The following is a 26,751-nucleotide window of genomic DNA, read 5'->3' as shown; positions in this document are numbered from 1 at the left end:
GACAGAGAAATGGACAAAGAAGATGTGGTATATATACACACACAATGAAATATTAGTCATAAAAAGTGAAAAATTGCCATTTGAGACAACATGGTTAGTTCTAGAAGGTATTCTACTAAATGACATAAGTCAGACACAGATAAATAACTCATGATGTCACTTACGTATGGAATCTATGAAACATAACAAAGTGAGAACAGATGCATAGGTGCAGAGGGCAAATGGGTGGTTGCCAGAAGGGAGACTGGTTGGGGAGTAGGTGCAATAAAGGAGATTGAGAGGTACAAACTTCCAGTTATATTTCAAAGTCATGGGGATATAATACAAGGAATATGGTCAATTATATTGTAATAACTTTGTATGGGCACCGATGGTTACTAAGCTTTATTGTGGTGACCATTTCATAATTATGCAATGTCAAATTGCTATGTAGTATACTTGAAACTAACATAATATTGTATGTCAACTATATTCAAATAAGAAAATAATTTATGAAAAATCCATTGTTTGATAGTATTTAATAGAATAATTAAGGTAAAATATAGTATCAATATGACACTGATCCGAGAGTGACATTTCTAAGGTACATACCAGTAAACAGGCATATCCTCCTGACACCTTATAAATTATTTGTTTACATGAATGAGGTGAGATGGTAGTTTTTGTTGGTTTCCTTAGAAACTGACAGGCAAATTTAATCTAAACAGGTTGAATCCACTGAAAACATTGAAGTACTCCCTGGGTGCCAGTCCTGATCCTCTGTCTCACTCTCACAAGTTTCTTATCCTCTCTGCCCTCCATGTTCTCCATCTGTAAAATGAAAGCATCGGACTAGATACTTCCAAGATGTATAAAGTGCTCATGCTCAGTTGCTTAGTCATGCCCAGCTCTTTGTGACTCCATGGACTGCAGCCTTCCAGGCTCCTCTGTCCACGAGATTCTCCAGGCAAGAATACTGGAGTGGGTTGCCATTTCCTTCTCCAGGGGATCTTCCTGACTCAGGGATCGAACCCAAGTCTCCTGCATTGGCAGATGCATTCTTTACCAATGAGCCACTTAGGAAACCTATATATAAAGTACCTATGTGCAAGAGCCATGCTAACTCAGACTTCTTTTTCTAGAACCTTTGATAAAGACAAGCGAATCTGAATTAACTTTCATTGATTTTTTTACATGCCGGTATTTAATTTCATCCCATTTTTATTACTTTATTTAAAGAAATCACACAATAACACAACAGGGTTTACCGTAGATAACTCCAGAATTGAATCCAGTTTAGTTCATTAAGCATCAACCTACCTAATCAGTATCACCCTGCTCAATATCCTCAAGTGGGTTCTTCCGTTCGAAGTGCTTCTCTGCTAGCTGCTGAATAAATGAAGAACAGAATTCAGGTCAGTGTTCTCTAAGAACATGGTCTGTGCTTTTATGGGATATGGAATTGCAAAAAAATGTGAGATATGTTTGGAGCATGGAGTCACTGTAATCTCCATTCATTTCAATTTGTCACATTGTCACATGAATGTGTGTATATACACTAATGAAAAATTGGGGAAAGTGAGTGAATTTGGATAGCCTAGTTGGTTAGAACCATATAGAACTATATAGAACTATAGGGCTTCCCTGGTGGCTCAGAGGGTAAAGCATCTGCCTGCAACGTGGGAGACCTCCATTCGATCCCTAGGTTAGGAAGATCCCGTGGAGAAGGAAATGGCAACCCACTCCAGTATTCTTGCCTGGAGAATCCCATGGACAGAGGAGCCTGGCCGGCTACAGTCCATGCAGTCACAAGAGTCGGACAGGACTGAAGCAAGTAAGCACATATGGGCAACTACCTAAATAAAACATTGTTTGTAGGAGAACAAGCACTTTGTGTTTGATGATTAGATTTTAATCATCATCTTCATGAAGAAAAAATTGATTTTTAAAAATATCAATAAAAGATTCTGAGAGTAAATTCTAAAATATGAGGGCAGGGTAATAAGAGTGATGGATTGAAATGTGTATTCAACTTCTCATGATAGGAAATGGTGACTTTTATACAAAATCACTCTTATTTTTTCTCTAAAATGTACTACACATGTTTTAGTTTGATGATAGTCTAAGAGAGTCTTCTCCAAATTAGAAGCATGTAATAGTCATCAGCATGACGGGGGCTGAGGCCTGGTCATATCTGAGTTAGACTCCCAACAAGAACATTCCTTGTTTATCTATGTTCTTACCTTAGTTTCTCTTCCTGCCAGTGGAGGTAACAGTTGTACTTGCTTTTAGGTTGTTAGGATACTCAGAGGAGATTTGCAAGGCATGATTTTCATGACTTCTTTCTAATACATTTTGATTCAAGGACTTAATTCTGAATTTTATTTCACCATCTTTTCTGAGTGACAGTTTTGTTTTTGTTTTGCTTCTGTCATATAGGTTTAACCAATTCTCTGACTTCAGGACTCTGGATTGGACTAAACAGTCTAAATTTCAACAGTGGATGGCAGTGGAGTGGGGGCAGTCCGTTCCGATATTTGAACTGGTTACCAGGTAGGATTAAGCTCATCTGATTAACTCAGTGGGATTAAGCTGGTTGAATTCATGTACATTTAATTTATCTTGGTACCTTGGAGATCTCCATCAGCTCACATGTAGATCATGAAGGGCATAATTGGGAGACTTCATCAAATGCAGTCCATTTCTCACCTTGCTTTGAAACCTGCCAGCTAGATTTGAATACACTAAAATTATAAGGATATTCCAGCTTTCTGGGGAAAGGACTTGTCTGGAAGGATTATTGCACAAATCAATACAGAACTCAAAGTATATATTCTCAGAGTATCCTTGATTCTCTAGGTATTATATTCAAATATTTGATTTTATATTTATGAGATATTATATAATATATAATGCTACATATTATATTCAAAGATTTTATGCATATTTATTTACATCTACACACACACACTATGAATTTAAGAAATTTAAATTATTTGGAGCTGGAGAATTTCTCATTATCTTGAGCCATGAGATATTTGCCATATTTCTGTCATCGTTATCATGATCTGAAAGTCTACACTAACACCATTTTCTCCTGTTTTTAATCAAATAGAGTTGGATTAAAAATAATTCCAGCCACAGGTTGTAATATTCCATACTAGCATTATCATTCATGAACAATTTTATTAACAATTTGTAGTTTAGTTGTCAAAAAACACAGGGCACAATCAAGCCTGCAATAGCTTTCCAGTTTTTTGAAGGACAGAGAAGGCTCTGAACTAATTTCTTCAATGTCATAACATAGAGGTTCAGTTCGGCTCAGTTGCTCAGTCATGTCTGACTTTGCAACCCCATGGACTGCAGCATGCCAGGCTTCCCTGTCCATCACCAACTCCCGAAGTTTACTCAAACTCATGTCCATTGAGTTGGTGATGCCATCCAACCTTCTCATCTTCTGTCATCCCCTTCTCCTCCCACCTTCAGTCTTTCCCAGCATCAAGGTCTTTTCAAATGAGTCAGTTCTTCCCATCAGGAGGCCAAAGTATTGGAGTTTCAGCTTCAGCATCAGTCCTTCCAATGAATATTCAGGACTGATTTCCTTTAGGATAGACTAGTTTGTTCTCCTTGCTGTCCAAGAAGACTCTCAAGAGTCTTCTCCAACACCACAATTCAAAAGCATCAATTCTTTGGCGCTCAGCTTTTCTTACAGTTCAACTCTCACATCCATACATGACTACTGGAAAAACCATAGCTTTGACAGAGAGGTAACAGAATATAAAAGGAGACAAATGATAAAGATGCAATTACATATACAGCAATTATTCTGAGAAAGCAAACGACCAGTGATGACAAAAAGTCTTCCGTCTTATCCACCAATACCAGCCTTTGTTAGTCCCTTCCTGAGGCAGTGGTCCTCAGCCTTTTTGAAACCAGGGACTTGTTTTGTGGAAGACAGTTCTCCCATGGATCAAGAAGGAGGAGTGATGGTTTGGGGGTCATTCAAGAACATTCCATTTATTGTGAACTTTACTTCTGTTGTTGTTATATCAGCCTTACCTCAGATCATCAGGCATTAGATCCCCGAGGCTGGGGACCTCTGAGGCATTCTCTACTGAGTATGATTCTAAACTCCCAACCCACACTCCATCCTGTACTAATCTTGATTTATTAGGAAAGTGTGCAGATAAGGCTTAGTGACGTCTACAGTAGGTGTGGGAAAGGATGAGTCATGTCTATTTATCATTTCTGTGATGGAAAATACTGGTGTGGTGTTTTTTCATATGATCAGAGTTCTTTTTAAAGCCATTGAATGATTTTTGTATTTGGCTTAGAGAATTAAACTCTCCACTTTCCATGTTACAGTCTTACGATATTGAAAAGAAAAAGAAAAGCTTTGAAATAAGTAGGTGATATTTGGAATATGCTAATACGTGAGAGGGGATTTTTAAGAGGAGATACGTTGATTTAAACTGATTAGATTTTACTCTGAAATTTGACTTCCACTGTATTGCTTCAGTGCCCGACGGTCACAAGTCTGTCATTAGCATTAGCTCTGCTCACCTCTGGATATGGGGAGTGAACGTTGCTGCAGGGGAATATACGATGTGCTTTTTTATGAGTGAGAATTTGATTTGTCTGCCTCCTGACTCAGTCAAATTAAATTGGAGACTTCCAGTTGACTCAGTCAGATGATTGGAAAATAATAATTATTTATTGGAGGATTAGAGTTTATTCTTTGCTGCTTAATTGTTATAGATTGTTAGATCATTTTATTACTCAGTTTGAAGTGACAATTATTGTTAGATTTAACCACTTGCATTCTAAGAGTTCAATGAGAAAATTGAGGGGTTAACTTTGGTGAAAGTGAGGAATAAACTTGGAATGTTAATGAGAAAAGAGATGTCCTTTCTTACTAAACTAAATTCCTGAGAAGTAGGTTTGAGATCAAATCACCTTCTGAAATGAGAGTTTCTTCAAACAAAAATTAGAAACCTTGTGGGATATTAGAAGTGGTTAATTGTATAAATTGTTTAATCAGCATTCAGTTTAGTATTTCTGAAGTAATACATCTATTAAAATGCATCTACATTTTAAATAACAAGATTTTATACAAATGACATGGAAGTGTGAATGCAAATATGTAACTATAGTAACCATTTAAGACAAATAATTGATATATTAAAGTTGGTATTGGTGTTCTATTGGTAAATAGCTATATACTATGATTCAATAGTTTATATATTAGTTAATTACTACTAGCTGTAAAATATTGTTTCTTGAAAGTTTCTTGCTAGTACTGGTACCTTATCTGTTAGTTCAGTTATAGTGGAAGTTTGGCCATAATACCAACACATTTAAAAAGGTTTATCCTCATCACTAACAGTTTTTTCTTTCTGTGCTATCCAAGCAACTTCCAAACACTTTTGGCAAAGGTTTTATGGAGCAGGTAATGTGATTCCATCTTGCAGGAAGGGAAATTGTGGCCCAGACCCAGTTTGTATACATGTCAGAAGTCACTAAGCAGTCATAAACAAAGTGTGGCTCATCACCCTGTCTTCTCTTGCGAGCTGCAGCTAGCTTTTCGAGTCCTGGTTTTAAAATCATATATTAAAGTGATAGAAAAGCATGAGAAATGTGGGTATTGATCCTTGTATCAAGTGCATTAGCCAAGCTGACTTGACCTGGTTTTTTAATCATTTCCTAGTAAGCAATGAGTCCTTTGGACTACAAGGAGATCCAACCAGTCCATTCTAAAGGAGATTAGTCCTGGGTAGTCCTTGGAAGGAATGATGCTAAAGCTTAAACTCCAGTACTTTGGCCACCTCATGCGAAGAGTTGACTCATTGGAAAAGACTGATGCTGGGAGGGATTGGGGGCAGGAGGAGAAAGGGATGACCGAGGATGAGATGGCTGGATGGCATCACTGACTCAATGGATGCAAGTCTGAGTGAACTCTGGGAGATGGTGACGGACAGGGAGGCCTGGCGTGCTGCGATTCATGGGGTCGCAGAGTTGGACAAGACTGAGTGACTGAACTGAACTGAAGCAAGCAATGGGATGAGAGGTTGCTGCTGCTGCTGCTAAGTCGCTTCAGTCGTGTCCAACTCTGTGCGACCCCATAGATGGCAGCCCACCTGGCCCCGCCGTCCCTGGGATTCTCCAGGCAAGAACACTGGAGTGGGTTGCCATTTCCTTCTTAGCTGTTAAAAATATTCTTCAGTAGGCTGAGTTTAAAATCTTGGGAGAGAGTCTGAGCTCTTGGGAATACTTTGTCAACATTTAGGGTGGCATGTTACTACTTCTAGGCTTCCCTAAAAGTAGTTGGCTTAGCTAAAGAATCCACCTGCATTGCAGAGTTACAGGAGATGCAGGCTTGGTGGGTGGGTAAGATCCCCAGATGCCATGATCTTAGTTTTCTGGATGTTGAGTTTTAAGCCAACTTTTTCACTCCTCTTTCACTTTCATCAAGAGGCACTTTAGTTCTTTGCTTTCTGCCATAAGGGTGGTGTCTTCTGCATATCTGAGGTTATTGATATTTCTCCAAGCAGTCTTGATTCCAGCTTGTGCTTGCTTCATCCAGCCCAGGTTTCTCATGATGTACTCTGCATATAAGTTAAATAAGCAGGGTGACAATATACAGCCTTGACTTACTCCTTTCCCTATTTGGAAGGAATAGGGAAGTTGTTGTTCCATGTCCAGTTCTAACTGTTGCTTTCTGACCTGCATACAGGTTTCTCAAGAGGCAGGTCAGGTGGTCTGGTATTCCTATCTCTTTAAGAATTTTCCAATTTGTTGTAATCCACACAACAAACTCTTGTTATTTACCCCCTATCATACATAAAATGAGGGGCTTCCCTGGTGGTTCAGATGGTAAAGAATCCACCTGCAGTGCAGGAGGCCTGGGTTCAATCCTTGGGTTAGGAAGATCTCCTGGAATAAGAAATGGCAACCCACTCCAGTATTCTTGCCTGGAAAAATTCCATGGACAGGGGATTCTGGCAGGCTGCAGTCAATGGGATTGCAAAGAGTCAGACACAACTGAGTGACTAACACTTTCACACTTTAACTTTCATACATAAAATAGCCCAGTGTGAAAATTGTTCAAGGTTTAAGATTTAGCTTTATTATTTGATCTCGTCAGGGGAAAAAGTTATTTCAAAGAAGTAAACTTACTGAAGCTTCCTTGGACCAGTAGTTGGGATTTTGCCTTCCAGTGTATGGGGTACAGGTTCAGTCCCTGCTTAGACAGTTGGGATCCCATGTGCCTTGCAGCCAAAAAAAAAAAAAAAAAAAACACAAAAAACAAAAAACAAAATATAAAACAGAACCAATATTGTAACAAATTCAATAAACTTTAAAGATGATCCACATCAAAAAAAAAGTCTTAAAAAAAACAAAGAAATAAACTTGTATAATCAACATTTTAAGTACTGGGATGATCCAACAACGGAAAAACAAATAGTGTCCAACAAAGGTTTTGCTCTGTAGACAGTAAATATTTCTTTGTGAATATGCAGCAAAAAAACTGGGGATCCACTAAATGCCAAGGATAAACACATGAGGTTGTGAGGGACTATCTACTTGTCATACACTAGTAATCCTAATTTTATTTTATGTCTTTCTACAAAGGAAGTCCATCAGCAGAACCAGGAAAAAGCTGTGTGTCACTTAATCCTGGAAAAAATGCTAAATGGGAGAATCTACAGTGTGTTCAGAAACTAGGCTATATTTGTAAAAAAGGCAACACCACCTTAAATCCTTTTGTTATCCCCTCAGGTAAGTGATCTGTTTGATCTGAAGTACATAAAACAATTTAGAGATCAAATGACAGCCTAGTCCTAACTGTTGGCAGTGACAGGTTTGGTTGATCATTTACTTAATGGTATTCCTGGAAATGTCTTTGTGTTGGTTGCTGATGTTTCCAGAGTATTCTCGAGTGTTCCAGCAGGAGCAAAACCACTAATAAAAAAATTTTAATAAATAAGTAATTTTTAATAAAAATTTTATCTTCACAGCTGCCCTAGGTGGTAGGTATTATTATTCATGTGTTTTCAGTGAGCAAAAAGATACTCATAGGCTATAAAAAATTTGCTCATGTGACAGAACTGGAATCCAAACTAGGAAATCAATATTTGAAAAGATGTTTTATTATGTACTCACTATGTAATGGCCTATCTGGGAGCCAGTGCTATTTGTTTAACATATAAACTGAAGTCTTCACCAAAATATAGTAAAACATCCCAGAAGTAGTAACTGAATTCTATATACAGGCTAGACCAGAGGGAAAAAGGACAATCATGCTCCCTATTATAATTTTATAGAAGAATTAAACTACCAAGGCCAGACTGCATTCCTTCTTCAAACTAAGCAAAAGCAAACTACATTTTTTTTCACCATCAGCTGTTTTGGAGAGACACTTAAAACTTCAAAGAGACTTATGTATGTATGTTCTCTGCTTGGGAAATCTGATAGTGTGGCATTCTTGACTTTTTTTTTCTCTGTGACTTTTAAAAGCAATTTCATTTATTTTAAAATATGATTGACATGGCTAGAAAGTCCAAGGTATGACATGATAAATAATAATTTCCTCCAACATCTTATTCAGATATGCATTTATTCTCTGAATAACTGTGTCTGAGTGTATATCCTTACCTAGTTATTCTATGACTATATAAATAAATATGTTTGTAATTATTTTTGTCTGTTTTATACAAATAGCAGCATATAATACACTTTGCTCTACTTTTGTCACTTAATAAGAATGCTGGGTGTTATTCCTTCTGGTACATAAATAGCTTCTATGTTCATTTTTATGGCTGTACATTAGCCATTGCAGGAAGAGACCATATTTTTTTTGACTAGTCCTCTCTTAATGGAGCTTTAGTTTACTTCCAATTTTTTATTATTATAAGCAATGCTACAGTGAATAATTTTATACCTATGTGGTTTCATGTGTCTCATTATTCCTAGAAATGGAGTTGCTGAAGCAGAGTGTAGGTGTGTTTGGAACTTTAATGGATACAAATATGGCAGAGATTGCCAATGGATATAGATGAAGGTCCCATTATTGGGTTTGATTATACTTTACAGGTTCACCCTTATAACTGTGGGCATGCCTTAGAGAGACTTCAGTAATTTTTATATTTCATCTCCTCTCTTCCTTCCATATGATAAATAGTATAATCTTCCCTCTTGGAAGAGCTCATATAATTCTCCTTCAGAAGATTTGGAATTGCCACTTGGGAAAGAGGAGAATGGTGGTTTTATCATCCCTGGTATAGTAGGCAGAATTCTATAACTTGACTTTGTTCCTTAACCCTCCAGTTATAGTTTCCTACCTATTAGGTAGAAATACCAATAATACTTGTTCTCCTTGTGAATACTTGTTTATATTGTCAAGCACTCAGTCCATTATTCTTATATCTCTACGAGGCCTGTTACTGAACCAAACTTGAGTCTGCTAGCCCGTGCACAGTAAAGCCAATCTACTGACATTAGGTTGCTGTGAAGGAAAGTGCAGTGTTTATTGCAGGTGACAAGCAAGGAGTCCAGGGCAGCTAGTGTGCAAAACACTTAAATCCTCAATATGTTTCAGCAAAGCATTTTTATTTATTTGTTTACATTGGAGTATAATTGCTTTACAATGTTGTGTTAGTTTCTGCTGCACAACAAAGTGAATTGGCTATATATATACATATATCCCATCCCTCTTGAGTCTCCTTTCCATTGTCAACCCCCTGCCCCTCCAATCCTACCCCTCTAGATCATCACAGAGCGCTGAGCTGAGCTCCCTGTGCTATACAGCAGGTCAGCAAAACATTTTTAAAGGCCAGGTAAAGGAGGTGGATTGCAGGGTATGTGATAAGCTCGGGTACAGCTCTCTTTTTGGTTGATGATGAGGTATCAGGGCAGGGTCACAGGGGTTAATATTATCAATCCTTGGGCACCAACAGGTCTGAGGGCTACATGCCCATGATAATCAGGTAGTTCAGTTCTTTCATTTGGTGGTGGTTTTAGCATCTGTAAAACAACTTATTAAACACTCAGAAGACACTGTTATCTAGGTATTTCAGAGAGGAGTTACAGCTGAGGATGCGGGAGAGGGGTCTGTCGAAGACCCCATAAAGTCCTGCTAAGTTACATGCCTTACTTGTTAACTTTCACTTTCCATTAGTTTCTAAATTTCTCTGTACTTCCTGGATTAGCATTCTGTCTTATTTATACACTCAAATAAGCCTGAGTTTGAAAAAACAAGCAGTTAGGATTATGAAGCACACGCAGTTGATGACCTCCTAGGCAAGAGTTCCACCTCCTGTACTATTTGTCCTTGCAATGCCCCCCTGTTCATCCATGATCCCTGGGTCTTTGGAGCCGTGCTGTCCAGTTCAGTAGCCTCTAACCACATGTGATCACTGAACACATGAAATACAGCTGGTTCCAACAGAGTTATGCTATAGGCATAAAATATGCACTGGATTTCCAAGATGTAGCATGACAAAAAGAGTTAACTACCTCATTATTTTTAATTGATTATATGATAATGTTTTGAATATATTGGGTTAAATAAGATATATTTAAAATGAAAGCTACCTGTTTCTCTTGACTTGGCAACTAGCAAATTTAGAATTCCATAGGTGGCTTCCATTTGTGGATTTTATTATGCCTCAATCAGATAGCATTGCTCTAGAGAAACAAGCCATCTTTTGTGGCTGTCCCAGGGAACCCCTCTTCATTGGTTGTTCTCATATTTTTTAATGTTTTAGAAGTTTGTCTGTTTAGTTTTCGAAGCCCTTAGAATACGCTGGCATTTTCAGCTTCTTGGGCAGCAAAATTAAAATATCCCACCAGAGGGCTCCAGAGAAATACTAAACTTTTTTTTTTTTCTTGGTAACTACTGAAACTGGGTAGAAGGAATATTTTCTAAAAATATGCATTTTTTGATGCAGACCTAAAGAACAGACTTGTGGATATGGGGTGAGAGGCAATGAGAGAGTGGGATGAATTGGCAGTCGCACTGACACGTGTACCGTGTGTAAACTAGCTGGTGGGAAGCTGCTGTACAGCACAGGGAGCTCAGTTCGGGGCTCTGTGATGACCTAGGGGATGGGATGAGGGTAGTGGGAGGTCCAAGAGGCAGGGAATGTATGTATACATATAGCTGATTCCCCCTGTTGTATAGCGGAGATAAACACAACATTGTAAAGCAGTTATATTCTAATTAAAAATACAGTATTGAAAATAAAAAAAAAAAAAATAAAAAGAGCAAAAAAAAAAGAGAATCTCAAAAAAAAAATTTTTTTTTGCCATGTAAAAAAATGAACATATGCATTTTTCTGTTATAATAATACAGTTTTTGAATATCAGGACTGCTATTTACTTGAATGATGATTGTACACAAAATCTTGAGCTTATACAAAGGTGATGCAAACAGTCCCAGACTTTGAGAGAATTTTGGACCAATGCATCAAACAAATAACAAAGATACCTTATATTGAAACTTTACTAAGGCAGCACATTTGAGAATATTTCATATCAAACTTAAACATAGAGATTGACATTTGACAATATAGTTCCTCTTTAAGCAGGATATATTGCTCAGTTGCTCTCTAATAGTATCCATAAAATGGTAATAATAAGCTTTGTGTATCAAATATAACTTCAATTATTTTCCTGACAAATAGTCATCACATTTATTCTGTGCCAAGCCCTATGTCATTTTAGGACATATGGGGACAAATAAAGTGAGTCTCCTGCCTTCAGATGTCGTTACTGTCCCTTCCCCCACTCATTACTATTATAGTACATGTTCGTAATGTGTTAGTCATCAAGGTCATGAAATTTAACACTAACTGTTAGTACCAACAAACAGGATATTGGTCACTATTACTGATTTGATTAAATTGTCATTGTTGTCATGTTTATAATTTATAGTCATATTATCTCAAATGTTTCCCAGTGCAGAAGAACACAGTAAGGATGAGTAGTTTAATATTAGTATTAATATTATTTACGATTTTTTATGTATATGGATAGTTTGGTTCACGTGATGTGATTTGCTCATGGCAAATTCAGATTTTGGCTGAAAGACTTCGGAATTGAAATCCTTGTGATTTCTGCAATGTCACATGTCATCTTTTGGGAGAAAGTCAGTGGCAGCGAGTTGGTTCAGAGGCACAGGTGGCCAGCTCACACTACCATGGTTTCAGAAGCTCCTTGGTGACCCCCCTACCTCCTACCCATTCTGTGCCCTGTGTCAACACATTTTTCTCCTGATTGCATTATGAGTTTTGCCCTCCTCTGAGGAATGAATGGCTCCCTAATGTCCATAGAATAGAAGTAAATTGAAATCTTTTTTGAAAAATTTATTTATTTGGCTGCATTGGGTCTCAGTTGCAGCATGCAAGATCTTTGTTGCAGAGCACGGACTGTCTAGTTGTGGCACACAGGCTTAGTTGCCCCGTGGCATATGGGATCTTAGTTCCCCAACCAGGGATCAAACCCATGTCCCCTGCATTGCAAGGCAGATTCTTAACCACTGGACCACCAGGGAAGTCCCCTTGAAATCTATATTTATAGGACATGGCTAGGACAGGTCTTGGAGAAGGCAATGGCACCCCACTCCAGTACTCTTGCCTGGAAACTCCCATGGATGAAGGAGTCTGGTAGGCTGCAGTCCATGGGGTCGCTAAGGGTCAGACACGACTGAGCGACTTCACTTTCACTTTTCACTTTCATGCATTGGAGAAGGAAATGGCAACCCACTCCAGTGTTCTTGCCTGGAAAATCCCAGGGACAGGGGAGCCTGGTGGGCTGCCGTCTATAGGGTCGCACAGAGTCCGACACGACTGAAGCAACTTAGCAGCAGGACAGGTTTGCTGATGATAAAATACAAAAAGAGATAATCTATTGTATCTTCATGTGGCCTTGTATGCATAATTGAAAAGTAAGAGATTTCTCATTTGGCTTCATTTTATAGTGAAAGATGGCTTCCATATCATTTTTAGTCTAATATCAAACACATTCTTGTCTATATTTTGTGAATACCTATGCCAAAAAACAGAAAAATTACTATTAGCTGTATTTGCCTATAATAATGAACTGTTTACTATAGAGAATGATATTAATAGAAAATATTGTTACAATTAAAACTCTTTTAAAGTGTTTTCCAAACTCTTTTTTTTTTTTCTAGAAAGTGATGTGCCTACCAGCTGCCCAAGTCAGTGGTGGCCATATGCAGGTCACTGTTACAAGATTTACAGAGAGGAGAAGAAAATCCAAAGAGATGCCTTAAGAGCATGTAGGAAGGAGGGTGGTGACCTAGCAAGTATCCACAGCATTGAGGAATTTGATTTTATTATCTCTCAGCTGGGCTATGGTAAGAACTTCCATCTGTAATATGCTTGACTCTTGTCTTCCTGAATTACAATCCATCTCTGGAAAATTTAATCATAAATGTTAAATTTTATAATCTAGATAAATTCAAATTAACAATTCAATCAACTTAGTGACAAACATTAATTATGCCTAAAATATAAAAATTGCATAGTAACTTAAAGAATTTCTATCATTGAGAGAACATTTGATTTTTTCCTTTAACAAAGAATCAGCTTATGCATAGCTTTTAAAATATTGTTTTTCTATATAAAACCTGGATTCAGAGCAGTCTTCTTTAAATTTGTGAACAATATTTCACTTATTGGAATTTGTGTGTGTGGAGGTATTTTCTATTTTAAGGCCGATATTTTCTCTCACAGGAAAGGTCTCTAAATGAACCATCTCATCCTTTGGGGTTTATTTTCTCTGTTAATCTAGCTGATGCTGCTAGAATGATGAGCAGAAAAATCAAGAAGATATTTGATTGGAGTGGTTAGATACTGGCCTAAATCTTTTGAAGTAGTTCATATATCCACTTTAAGACTATAATCTAAGAGATACAGAGAAAATGTAGAAAATATAGAAAACTAACATATTGTAAAGTTTTTAAAAATTGGCTCTATCAGAAACAGTTGAAAAGTGGGTAAAGGAGTTGGGAATGCTTATCCTGAAGAGGAGGAGGGTGAGGAAGGATATGATAATGATGGACACCCCGTGGTACTTGCTGATTAAATGATGATCATTTTCTTCTTCCACTGATGAGACTGCTGAATAGCTGGACCTGTTCATTTCCAGAGAGCAAAACAAGAGGAAATGGATGATGGTGATGCTGGGAATGCTTCCTGACACTTACTGTATGAAAATTGATAGGAGTGGGGGTAGGGGAGAAGAAAAAAACAACGAACAAACAGATGAGATAAATTAGTCTCCGACAAGTACAAAAGATCCCCAACATTGCTGCTGCTAGCGCTTGGCTGAATGGAATCCCTCCTCTGCTCACCTCACTGAGTTTAGTAGGGTGATGATGACGTTCGACTAACTCGTAAATTTCTTGATTACTCTGGAACACCTAGACTACACAATAATAATGTAATCAAAACCAAGATATCTGGATAATATCACGACATAGATGGCATGATGCTTATAGTAGGTGATAAACTTTTCAAGTGAGTCAGTGGAAAACAGTTTAAGAGGCTGTAGGGCTAATGTGCAAATTTTCTCTACTTTATATAATATGGTCTATTATAAAGGAGAACCTTATGTATTTGTTGCTGTAGTTATTTTGAATTTGGATGAGGAAGGTTGCTTTTAAACTCAGCTAGAGAATTAGTAAATTTTCACTGGAGAAGCCTTCCCTTTTTATTATTGATAAAGATTTATTTCTTTCAAACCATGCAAATAGTATTAATAAAAAATAAGTAATAAAGTTAAAATTAGTGGTTCTTTTCCTAAAATGTCAAACTTTCCAACCACACTTTAATTAAAAATTCCCTCCTTAACCTCTGAAAAAAAATTGTTTCTGACTCAAAAACCTAGAAAACTTTTTTTAGCTAGTTGAGACAATATCTTCCATGTTAATCATGGAAATACAGTGGGTAAGTTGGAACCTACACATATAAATTTTGACTCCATTAACTAAGACAGTTTACTTAACAAATTTACAAAAACTTTGTCTAACAACTTTATGCTCACATCTTATATATTTTTATACGATCAAGTTTGTACGTATGAACTACAAAAGCTAGATGGGAGAACAGTTTAGTGAGAAAAATGTTTATTGGATCCTCTTATCACTCTGTTATAATTGTGGGACTTGAGAGTTTAGGTGTTCATTGATCTTGAACCTAAAAACCTTGAGGAGTTACATGAGGTCATTTTGGAGCCTATATTTGCTACTCACAGATCATGATCTGCCAAATTAAGTGAAAGGAAAAGGGATCATCTTGGCAAAGCCATTCATGCTTCATAGTGCTGGAAACATCTGCTGGGGCTGACACTGAGCCAGCCAGGGACTTCTCCAAAAGCAAAGTTGAGTGACAGCTTTTAGGAGGAAGAGACTACACCATTTAGGGAAATTCCTATAAGATGTGGCATATGTCTCATTTTCTATTATAAATACAACATCTTTATAATCTGTTGACAAATAATTTTATTTAACTGTTTAAAGAACATAGATCAAGCTTCCATGATGGAATTCCAGGGAGGTAACTTAAACACATGTTGAATTGTGTATGCCTCCAATTTTTAAAAATGTGGAAATGTGTATGATTTTGGCTGTGAGATTGCAGTCCTTCGATTTTATCCCCTTTATGCTTATGCTATTTAGAACTTTTAGAATTACAATTCCTGATAAAATCAATGATGCTTTTCATAGAATTTCAGAACAGAATGATTACCTTTTATATCTATACCTGCTAGTTTTTTATTTTAACTTTTGTTTGTTTGGGTTTTTCTGGTATTTTGTGGTGACAATGATGATTGATGATGGATTCATTTGTTTATAGACTAATAAGTGCTAAATGCGAAGAGAGTCCATTTATTGAGTTGATATATCTTCTCACTGTATGGATCATTTTAACTTCTATTACAGTAATTAAACTTTAACAGAAATACCTAGATTTTCTTGATAACAACCTTGTTAGTAAAATAGAAGTGATTTTTAAAGTTTTTATTTTAAAACCTTCATTATACTAAGATTTAATAGTAGTCAAATAGATTTATGTATAAATAAACTACATATTTCCAGCACCATGAGCTTGATTGATTATAGTAAATTATTTATAACAAAAAAACAGCTTCACAAAATAGAGGGTAATGATAGATCTACTTCAGTTTCCTTTTAACAACTCTCAGGAGATTAAATCTGCAGTACCACACACAAAAAGAGTACAGTCACCTTCACAATGTGAAGAATACATTACATATTTTAAACTAAAATTGACAACACAAAAGGTCATTGACATCTCAGGCTACAGAGGTAGATCCATTTAACATGCAAGTGGATGGTATATTATGATAGTTGTAATATCAAGGGAGTTGCTGGTAAAGAAGGGGCCTTCCTTTTCTGCTAACCTTTTGATCTTTTGAAACAAAACTTTGTGTAAATTGCTTCTGTGCTTTTCTTCCTATTTAGAGCCAAGTGATGAGTTATGGATTGGCTTAAACGACATCAAGATTCAAATGTACTTTGAATGGAGTGATGGCACCCCTGTAACTTTTACCAAATGGCTTCGTGGAGAACCAAGTCATGAAAACAACAGGCAGGAAGACTGCGCAGTGATGAAAGGCAAAGTAAGACATTTTAAATTACTGATATCAAGCAAAAGCCACAGGAAAATCTTCCTTTGCCCCACTTATTATATATCATTGTTTCCATTGTTTCTATCCTAATGAGTTGACGTAGATCAAAGTTGAACTCGAATTCAGATTCAGTCTCTTGAGTCTCTTGGCCAAGTCATTTTCAAGAAGACCAGAAAAGCAGCAGATAAACTGTCATTTCAAAGATGAAATTAACCAATACGAATGCTCATATTGTTTGTGTTTGGTTCTAAATCACACCATATAATTATATATATATATATTAAACAATTTTCAGAACTTTGATTCTACTTTCAGCTGGTTGCTCTGAGTGGATGTAGACCTGGTTAGATCTACTCTGGGTCCTACAACCTTGAGTCTGTGCTTGGAGAGCTACTTTTGTTATTTTAGGTTACACAGAAGTGTCAACTATGAAACGATGGCTTCCATGTTGGAAATCAGGCAGTTTAGCTATGAAGTATATCATCAAGTTATTTTTTGTTAATAGACAATGAACATGGTGATTAAGAGGCTGGGTTTTAATGCAAAACATTTCCTTGTTTGTAAAATGAGTATAATTATACCCAGCTCACATGGTGGGTATAAAGAGTAAATGAATTAACACATATAATGTGCACTGTCCCTGGCCCAAACTTGCTGTTCAATAAGTATTAGTTACAGTTTTTGTCATTGTGATTGGTTTCACAGTGAAAAATTGAAAGCTTAAGGAAAGAATATGTATTAATTACTGAAAGAATAGGCAGAAGAGTGTCCTGGGAAGAGGAAACCAGAGAGCTTTGTTCTTGTTGAGAACTCGAAAGACAGTATGGCTGAAAGCATGGAGTGAGAGGTGGAGAGGTGGGTAGGAAAAGTACTGGCAATGAGAAAACATGCATTAGCCTAGGAGCAGCAAAACCAAATCTGCACTCTGTAAATATTATGCTGGCTGAAGAGCTGAGTACCAGATTGTAGTGGCTGAGACTGAGTGAGATGTGAGGATTAAGTCAAAGAGTACAGAAAACCACTTTTCAAGGTGTTTAGCAGTTGAGGGAAGGGGACGAGCACTCATTTAAGGTGAAATCTCTAGGGAATGTGGAAAAGGTAAAATTTGAAGCAGAATGAAAGATGCCACCTTAAGTTCATAGAGGACCCTCATCAGTAGAAATAGGAAGAAGGGAGGGAAGGATACTGTTTTCAGGTTGGGTGTGTTGCATGGGAGTGTTCTTTCTGCATGGCTTTATGTGTACTCAGTGGGACTTCCCTGGTGGCCCAGCAGTTAAGACTCCAGGTTTTCACTGCAAGGGAGCTTGGGTTCAATCCCTGGTCAGGGAACTAAGATCCTGCATACTACATGGTTTGGCCAAAAATAAAATAAATAAATAAATGTACTCAGTTAACTTGAAAACAGCTGCTGGTAGGGATGGATGAGGAGGCTGTGTGCAAACCTTCTGTTGAACCATCACTTAAGGGCTTATGAGCATTTTTAATTTCTCTCTAGGTCTCTGTCCATTGTGACCTGACAGTGAAGATATAAAAACAAACTGTGGCTACAGTTTCTTCCTACATCTTTGTCAGTTCAGTTCAGTTGCTCAGTTGTGTCCTACTCTTTGCGACCCCAGGGACTGCAACATACCAGGCTTCCCTGTCTATCACCAACTCCCGGAGTTTACTCAAACTCATGTCCACTGAGTCAGTGATGCCATCCAACCATCTCATCCTCTGTCGTCCCCTTCTCCTCCTGCCTTCAATCTTTCCCAGCATTAGGGTCTTTTCAAATGAGTCAATTCTTGGCATCAGGTGGCCAAAGTATTGGAGTTTTACCTTCAGCATCAGTCCTTCCAATGAATATTCAGGACTGATTCCCTTTAAGATGGACTGGTTGGATCTCCCTGCTGTCTGAGGGACTCTTGAGAGTCTTCCCCAATACCACAGTTCAAAAGCATCAATTCTTTGGTGCTCAGCTTTCTTTATAGTCTAACTCTCACATCCATACATGACTACTGTAAAAACCATAGCTTTGACTAGACTGACCTTTGTTGGCAAAGTAATATCTCTCCTTTTAAATATGCTGTCTAGGTTGGTTATAACTTTTCTTCCAAGGAACAAGCGTCTTTTAATTTCCTGGCTTCAGTCACCATCTGCAATGCTTTTGGAGCCCAAAAAAGTAAAGTCTGTCACTGTTTCCATTGTTTCCCCATCTATTTGCCATGAAGTGACGGGACAAAATGCCATGATCTTAGTTTTCTGAATGTTGAGTTTTAAGCCAACATTTTCACTGTTCTCTTTCACTTTCATCAAGAGGCTCTTTAGTTCTTCTTCACTTTCTGCCATAAGGATGGTGTCATCTGCATATTTGAGGTTATTGATATTTCTCCCAGTAATCTTGATTTGGCTACATCTTTGTAGCCAAAGTCAAATTTGCGGTTTCCTGGTAAAATATCCACTTACTTTTCCTCTTCGTAGATGCCTTTTTCTCTTAATAACCTCGAATCTTTGTTTCCCTTTTCAGAGGCACAATTATAAGAAAATAGCATCAAGGTCAAACAACTGATAATCATTAAGATTTTTTTCCCCTTGCTTCCTGCAGGATGGGTACTGGGCAGATCGGGCATGCGAACGGCCTCTTGGTTACATCTGTAAGATGAAATCACAAGCCCAAACTCCAGGAGTAGTGGAAGTGGAAGCAGGCTGCCAGAAAGTGAGTACAGAATGCACCCCATGGTTTCAGATCAGCAAAGTCGATGTGATAGACTTAGCTTATTTTTGTCTGTGAAAGTACTTAATTGTCATAGTAGCCAAGTGCTTCAGCTTCAAGGTATTCCTAATCTTTGACCCAGTGGATTGTCAAGGACATCTCTAGTGGATAACCTTAAGTTGTAGAAAGCAAATGATCCTTAGTTATTTTTTCCATTTTTAATATTTCTGGTGACCTTGTTTTTGGTGGGGATTCATCTCTGTAAATCTCTGAGGATCTAGAAAGCAGAAGGTCTACATTCCAGCTGGTAGTAGCTAGTAGTAATTCAACTAAACCAAGTCAAGCCATGCAATCCTATTGTGCTTTAATCTCACCTGCACCGTGGTTAGTAATACCTCCTAGCAAGTCTTACCTTTCTTTGAGATTAAAGTAGATTATTTCTGTGAAACAGTTTCTGAAAATGCAAAGAAGCTACAAAAACACAAAAATGTATGGTTATCATTTTCCTGTTTGATTGCTGACTTGCCCATCTTCCTCTTTTTTCCTTTCTCACTTCTCTTGGATAAAAATAAAATAGCAACTGATTTTCTGTCCAAGAGTATCACATTATGATCAAATCATCTTATAACAAACACCAGAATTCATTAAACATAATTGAGTACTATACCATTAAACCATAAAGAAAAATAGGGCAGACACAGAAAATCACAGAATGTGAGAGATAGAAAAAGTATCTTAGTGACTATTGAAAACCCCCATTTAAATTTTCCATTCTGGAAATTTCAGCCAGAGAAGTGATAGCTTTTTCAAGTCACAGAGAGGGAAGTTAAGGACCCAAGTCTCCTGCTAAGTTCTTAGACTTTCACTGCTGGTTTCACTACCAGTACACTTAGATATTCTTTACTTAACCATGTGCGTATACAGGAGATTGTCTATTATTGTAACTTTCTGTAATTAATAAACCAATCCTTAAATTTTATTGACGTGAAGTGAAGTGAAAGTAGCTCAGTCGTGTCTGACTGTTTGTGATGCCATTGACTGTAGCCTGCCAGATTCCTCTGTCCATGGAATTCTCCAGGCAAAAATACTGGAGTGGGTTGCCATTCACTTCTCCAGGGGATCTTCCTGACTCAGGGATCAAACCTGGGTCTCCCACATTGCGGGCAGATCTTTACTGTCTGAGCCACCAGGAAAGTAAATTTTATTACTTCTATGCAATCAAAATTTTATATATATATATATTTTTCTATTAACTGTCTATAATCACTGATAAAATGCAATTTAATCATTAGGTTGGTAATAAGAAAAGGAAGAAAGTATCAGCCAGTTGTTTGTCGAGTGTGGTTATTTTGCTTTCGATAGTCTTAAAACATAAATTTTGTTGTTCAGTTGCCAAACCATGTCTGATTCTTTTGTGATCTCATGGACTGTAGCCCACCAAGTTCCCCTGTCCATGGGATTTCCCAGGCAGGAATACTGGAGTGGGTTGCCATTTCCTTCTCCAAGGGATCTTCCTGATTCATGGATTGAACCCAACTCTCCCGCATTGGCAGACGGATTCCTTACCACTGAGCCACCAGGGAAGCCCTAAAAGATAAATATACGTTTCTAATTAGACAGGAGAGGAAGCAAAGACTTAGAGATATGAATTTGGCAAGTTTTTAAAAACACATGCGTTAGGCAGTGGTTTCCTCAAATCATTGGGAAGACTAGAAAAAAAATCCGCTTGCTGGCAAAAGAAGATAACAGAGAGGTTTATTTATTTATCTTTTTTATGTCTGAGCCTGGGTACTTGGTGTTTTGGGAGTATTTTTGAGAGTTTAAAACTACAGACCTTCTATGATCAAGATCTGGGATTCAGTTTGCAATTCCTTGCTATCTCTGTGGGAAACCTTGATTTAAGAAATTAACATGAGGTGGTCCTGAGTTGCTAATATTCCTGGATGTCTGATAGATGCACATGTGAATCCTCTTCAGAAGACCCCGTCTCCAGGCTGACTGAGAATCCCACAGATGAGTTTGAAATCCAGAATCATAAAACATACCACCATGAGCTTTAGATAGTGGAATGAATGGATGTGACATTAAAGTGAATGTTTTTTTTTAAATGCTTATGAGAAGTAAAATGTGGAATTGAAACCATGGACCAGATACCACGTATTATGTGGGACTTCTTTATGATTCAATTCTAAATATGTTTTGTTTCCATTAAGATTCTTTGACCTGTGAACTAGAGTGTGTGTGTGTTTTCATGGTGGTGGAAGTTTTGGTGGCAGTAACGGGAGTTTTGTGTTTTAGTTTCTAAATAATTGGGAGGTACTATTGATTTTCATTCCACTGCATTGTGCTCATATAAAGTTTTTGTTGTTGTTGAGATTTTCTTCATTATCAAGTTCATAATCAGTTTTTCTAAATATTCCATCTATGCTTGAACACAGTGATCTTTGATCTAGGGGTTCAGGGGTCTGTATATGGTAACTAGATAAAACTTGGGATGATCCCCTGGAGTAGAAAATAGTAACCCACTCCAGTATTCTTGCCTGGAAAATTCCATGGACAGGGGAGACTGGCAGGCTACAGACCATGGGATCTCAAAGAGTCAGACATGACTGAATGAGCACTGATAAAACTTAGCAAATATATTATCCAGATATTCTGTATTACTAATATTTTGTCTGTTTGACATAATATTCTTATTGTGATTCTATCAAGTTTTGTCTTATATACTTTAATATGTATTTATATCTTTCTGGAGAATCAGTTCTTTAATATGTAGTCATTTTCTTCATTCATAATAATGTTTTTTACCATAAAGGCAATTTTAAATAATATTAATATTGCCACAGAAGCTATCTTTTGTTTGGTGTTTCCCCAGAATCCTGTCTTCCAACTGATTGCTTTTAATCATTCTATGTAGCTGTAGTTTAAGAATGGCTCTTGTAAATGAATATCTGCATTTTCATTTTAATCTAATTTGAGGAACTCTGGCTTTTAACTGGTGAAGACATGAGCTTAGATTTGTTTTGCATACCAATCTATTTGGATTTGTTCCTACCATATTATTATGTGCTTTATTTTGTTTACCATTCTGCTTTCTTTCTTTTTTTCTCTTTTTGTGCATAACATTGGTTCACATTGGTTCTATTGAATATATTTTCCCCCTTTTCCTCCTCTGAAAAAAGTGAAAGTTGCCCAGTTGTGTCAGACTCTTTGAGACTCCATGGACTGTGGCTTGCCAGGACCCTTTGTTCATGAAATTCTCCAGGGAAGAGTACTGGAGTGGGTAGCCATTCCCTTCTCCAGGGGCTCGTCCCGACCCAGGGATCAAATCCAGGTCTCACACACTGCAGGCAGATTCTTTACAATCTGAGCCACCAGGGAAGCCCCCTTTTGGAAATTATACATTTTTACTCCTTTTTTTTCAAAATGGTTAATCTTATATCTTTAACATGCATTCTTGTCTTGAAGTTAACCAGTCTCTTTCTCTGCCTCCTGAACAAAATGAATGTTATTATTCTACTAATAATTCAGAGTTTTTTAAAATTTGAAATAATGTTAGACTCATGAGAAGTTATAAAAAAAAAAAAGGAATACTGAGAAGTCCTTTCTGTCATCCACTTGACTTCTGCCAATGATAGCTTCTTATCTAATCAGAGTACATGATCACAACAGGTGGTTGGCATGGCTACAATATTGTTAACTAAACTACAGATCTTGTTACTATTCCATTCTTTAGCTTCCCACTTCTAATTAGTTATCTTTGCTATTTGTCCAGGCAGTTAGATCTGGATTTGTTGACATTACTGACTTCTTTGCTCATTGTAGACTTTTAGCTCACTTACTCCTCTTGACTTTACTTTCTTGCCAAAGTTAATCTTTCAGAAGTTCTTTGCGCTGGGATTTGGGAGTCTAAAACTCTCTGTCTATGTTTGAAAATGTCTTGAATTCATCTTCCCTCTGCATAGTAATTTAGGTAAGTCATTTTAGAATTCTAGATTGACAGCTGTTTTCTGACAGCACTATATATATTATTTCATTTTCTCCTGACCTTTATTTTTGCTACTGGAATTCCTGTTAAACTAATTCTTCTTCTTTTTTTATTTTAAAAAAGTGGATAATCTGTATTTTCTCTCTGATTGATTTTAAGATTTTTTTCATTGTCTCTGTAAGTATAATGTGTTGAGATTTCGATTTGCTTTATTAGTTCCATTTGGTGTGGAGTATCTCTTCAGTTTGAGGATTTGTGTCTTTCCATTCTTGAAAACTACCGGTCATTCTATTCAGTGCTTCTCAAACTTCTCTCAGGATGCTTTTCAACCTCATTCACCATATACGCATGCTCAGTTGCTTCAGGCATGTCTCCTGGGTCTCGGGCCCTGCAGGCATATTCTTTAATGCTGAGCCATTGGGGAAGCCCTCTGTATCTTCTATATTTTCTGTCAATATGATTTTAAACATCTTTTCATAGTCTCATCTCTCTTCCACATTCAGTCAGCTTACTCATCTTTCTGAAACCACATTTTCTGTGCTTTATCTGGCCATTGAGTTTTTAACTTCATATTTTTCTTTTCTAGAAATTGTTTTTTTGTGTAATCAAATCCTGTTTTTCTTTGTTCATAGTGTTTTGATCTTTCCTCATTAATTATGTTTCTTCCTTTGTCACTTAAATCACCATAACATGCTTCTTTTCCACTTGGTTTTATTATGTTAAACTGTTGACTCTCCCTTAAAGGAGACATTTGTCTTACATGGTTTATAATTTTTGGTTGTGAATTAGTTCACCGTCCCATCTCCCCCTACCCTCAAATGTTATAGTCTTACATGACCTGGGTTATGGAAATATTTCTGTTGTGTGATTTTGCATTTTAATTCTCAAAGCACCTGCAAGATTCTCCTTTTATGTATTTTATTTTTCATGTTTTGACTACGGAGTCTCACACAGTATGGATAGTGTAAAGTTAGGACTGGCACCCAGCTGTGGCACAGACTTGGTATTTGTTTTCAGCAGAAGAATTTTTTTGTTCCTGTTTCCAAATCCCCAAGCAAGTGACAAGGATCTTTTAATTTCCTGGTTTTATGGGTGGTGTTTTCTTGCTCTTCTTTCACAGAGGGGCTACCATGAGTGGGTATCATCTTTACACAAGGACTTCAGTTCTATGGGCTTCCGTGATGGCTCAGTGGTAAAGAACCCGCCTGCCAATGCAGGAGATATGGGTTTAATCTCTAGGTTGGGAGGATCCCCCAGAGAAGGAAATGGCAACCCATTCCAGTATTCTTGCCTGGGAAATCCCATGGACAGAGGAGCCTGGCAGGCTGCAGTCCACAGGATCATAGAAGAATCAGACATAACTTAGTAACTAAACAACAACAATCCGTTCTATCTCCCTGCCTCAGGTGAGCTGATGGCCCAATATCCTAATCTGTATGAACAGTAAAACCCTAATCCATAAACTTCAGGACCTTAATCTTGGTCTAAAATATGACTGGGCAACTAGTCTCAGTTTGTACATTTTCTATTCCAGCTTTTTCGTTTTCTAGTACTTTCATTTTTGAACCTAAAGATTTGTCCTTCTTTCTCTCAAATTCTAGTGTGGATTTTCTGTTTATTGCCATGTTTTTATCTAGCATTTCTATGTGTTTGAATTGTGAGAGAGGAACCATGTCAAATTATGATGCCAGGAGTTTGATAAGAACTAACCTTTGACCAGATGGCACAGCTCTGTACTCACCATCTACTGCTGTTTTCAGTAGGTGACTAGGCTTGTTATTCTGCAAATTAGTTCCTATGGCTTCCTATTCTAAAACTGAGAACCTAGCCATTTCATTCAGTTTCTCTGGTAAACATTTCACAAGTGGTTTTTGTTGAAAATTGCATCAGAATGGAAAGAATGACTCCCCTCACCCCCATTTTGTATCATAATTTGTCATATGAGGAACAATGCACTCCTGTTTTCTTTATTCACATAAGTTGTTTTCATTGCATATCAAGTTACTGATATTTGTGTTATTTACATGCTTCTATTGTTTATCAATTTGTGTTTCAAGATATAAAAATTATTTAAATAATATGTAATAAATATACATGATATTCTGCTTGATAATATTAATAGGGGTGGAAAAGGCACGGATTCTACTGCTATTTGATTGGACACACACTTTCAACATTTACAGAAGCAAACCAGACCTGTGTAAGTGAGAAGGCTTACCTAACAACTGTTGAAGACAGGTATGCAACTATTCTATTTAAAATATATATATATTGAATAATGAAACATTTTCAGAAGAGTATATCAGTATGCTCTAAATTTCTGAGTAAATTACACTGAATCTTGAAGTATGGCTTGCGAATATAGAAGCAGTAAAAATCATATTTTTATTTGAATTCTTCATTGCAAACACTAACAAATATTTTGCTACTTTTAGTACCATAAAACAAGAACAGTTTGCTAATACTCCAGTAAATGTTGTTTATATATCTAACTTTTTTAATGTAGTTGATCTCAAAGTTTTTAAAGCAGAGAAAGTAAGGAAAATTTATCATCTCAAGAAATCAAACATTCTATTTTTACTACCATCTCCAACCTTAAAAAAGGCAGACAGGAGCTTCCCTTGGCAGTCCAGTGGGGGTGGGAGGGAGCAGAAATTTTCTAGGCTTGCTAGACTAATAGGTCCAGAAAAAGATGTGGACATAGAGAATTTTATGTAACCTTTAACTTCTAGTGTTCCATCCTTCTTTGAGATTTCAGTATTTATTTTTCTCCTACTTTTTTCAAGAAACTTAAATTTAATTTTTTAAATTATCCATTTGATTTGGAGTAAACTGGTAAAAATTATTGAATTTTAATACAGTAAGTTATATTTATTGGCCTTCAAAGCAGGCCCAATAATCTCTAGAAGATGCAACTGATATTAAAATTCTTTGATAAAATGAAACACATCATAGACTTCATAGAATTCATATAGTCTTTATAAAAAACTTATATTTCAGCATTCTTTCTTCATGTATAATTAAATGTCTGATACATTGCTTACCTCTGAAAATCAGAACATAGATAAGTTTTATCTGATGACCTGGAAGTAAGCTACACATTTTTAAGTACCTTGGGAGCATATTCTGGTCTATCTTATTGGTCTTTGAGTCTGCTGGAGCATGGATGTCCCTAGATTTTCTGTTTTAGGTTTGCTTTTTGTGTGTGTGTTTTCTGTGATATTTGTGTTCAGGAACTCACTAACTCTGTGGTTCAATTTAGTGTTTAGGCATTTAAGAAAAATTGAGTTTCTTATTTATTTATTTTTTGTTTGTTTGTTCAGTTCAGGGAATGAAATTATGCAGACTAGGGTCAAACCAATCTTCTGTTATTGTGTTTTTCTCTCCATTTCCTCTCTGCTCTTGCTAGAGCCAT

General features: G+C 37.0%; 1 protein-coding gene across 1 annotated transcript in view; it reads left to right on the top strand.

The window, feature by feature from the left end:
* The window catches only part of MRC1 (mannose receptor C-type 1), a 110,512-nt gene that overhangs the window by 29,724 nt on the left and 54,037 nt on the right, over positions 1-26,751 (top strand). The window contains exons 5-10 of the mRNA XM_040248087.1: positions 2,419-2,532; positions 7,612-7,758; positions 13,172-13,357; positions 16,490-16,647; positions 19,241-19,351; positions 25,459-25,574. Of these exons, the coding sequence (XP_040104021.1) occupies positions 2,419-2,532; positions 7,612-7,758; positions 13,172-13,357; positions 16,490-16,647; positions 19,241-19,351; positions 25,459-25,574 (832 nt within the window). The remainder of the gene's footprint in view (positions 1-2,418; positions 2,533-7,611; positions 7,759-13,171; positions 13,358-16,489; positions 16,648-19,240; positions 19,352-25,458; positions 25,575-26,751) is intronic.

The sequence above is a fragment of the Oryx dammah genome, unplaced genomic scaffold, assembly GCF_014754425.2.
Source record: "Oryx dammah isolate SB20612 unplaced genomic scaffold, SCBI_Odam_1.1 HiC_scaffold_10, whole genome shotgun sequence".
Lineage (NCBI taxonomy): Eukaryota > Metazoa > Chordata > Mammalia > Artiodactyla > Bovidae > Oryx > Oryx dammah.
This window is presented reverse-complemented; position numbering and strand designations above follow the sequence as displayed.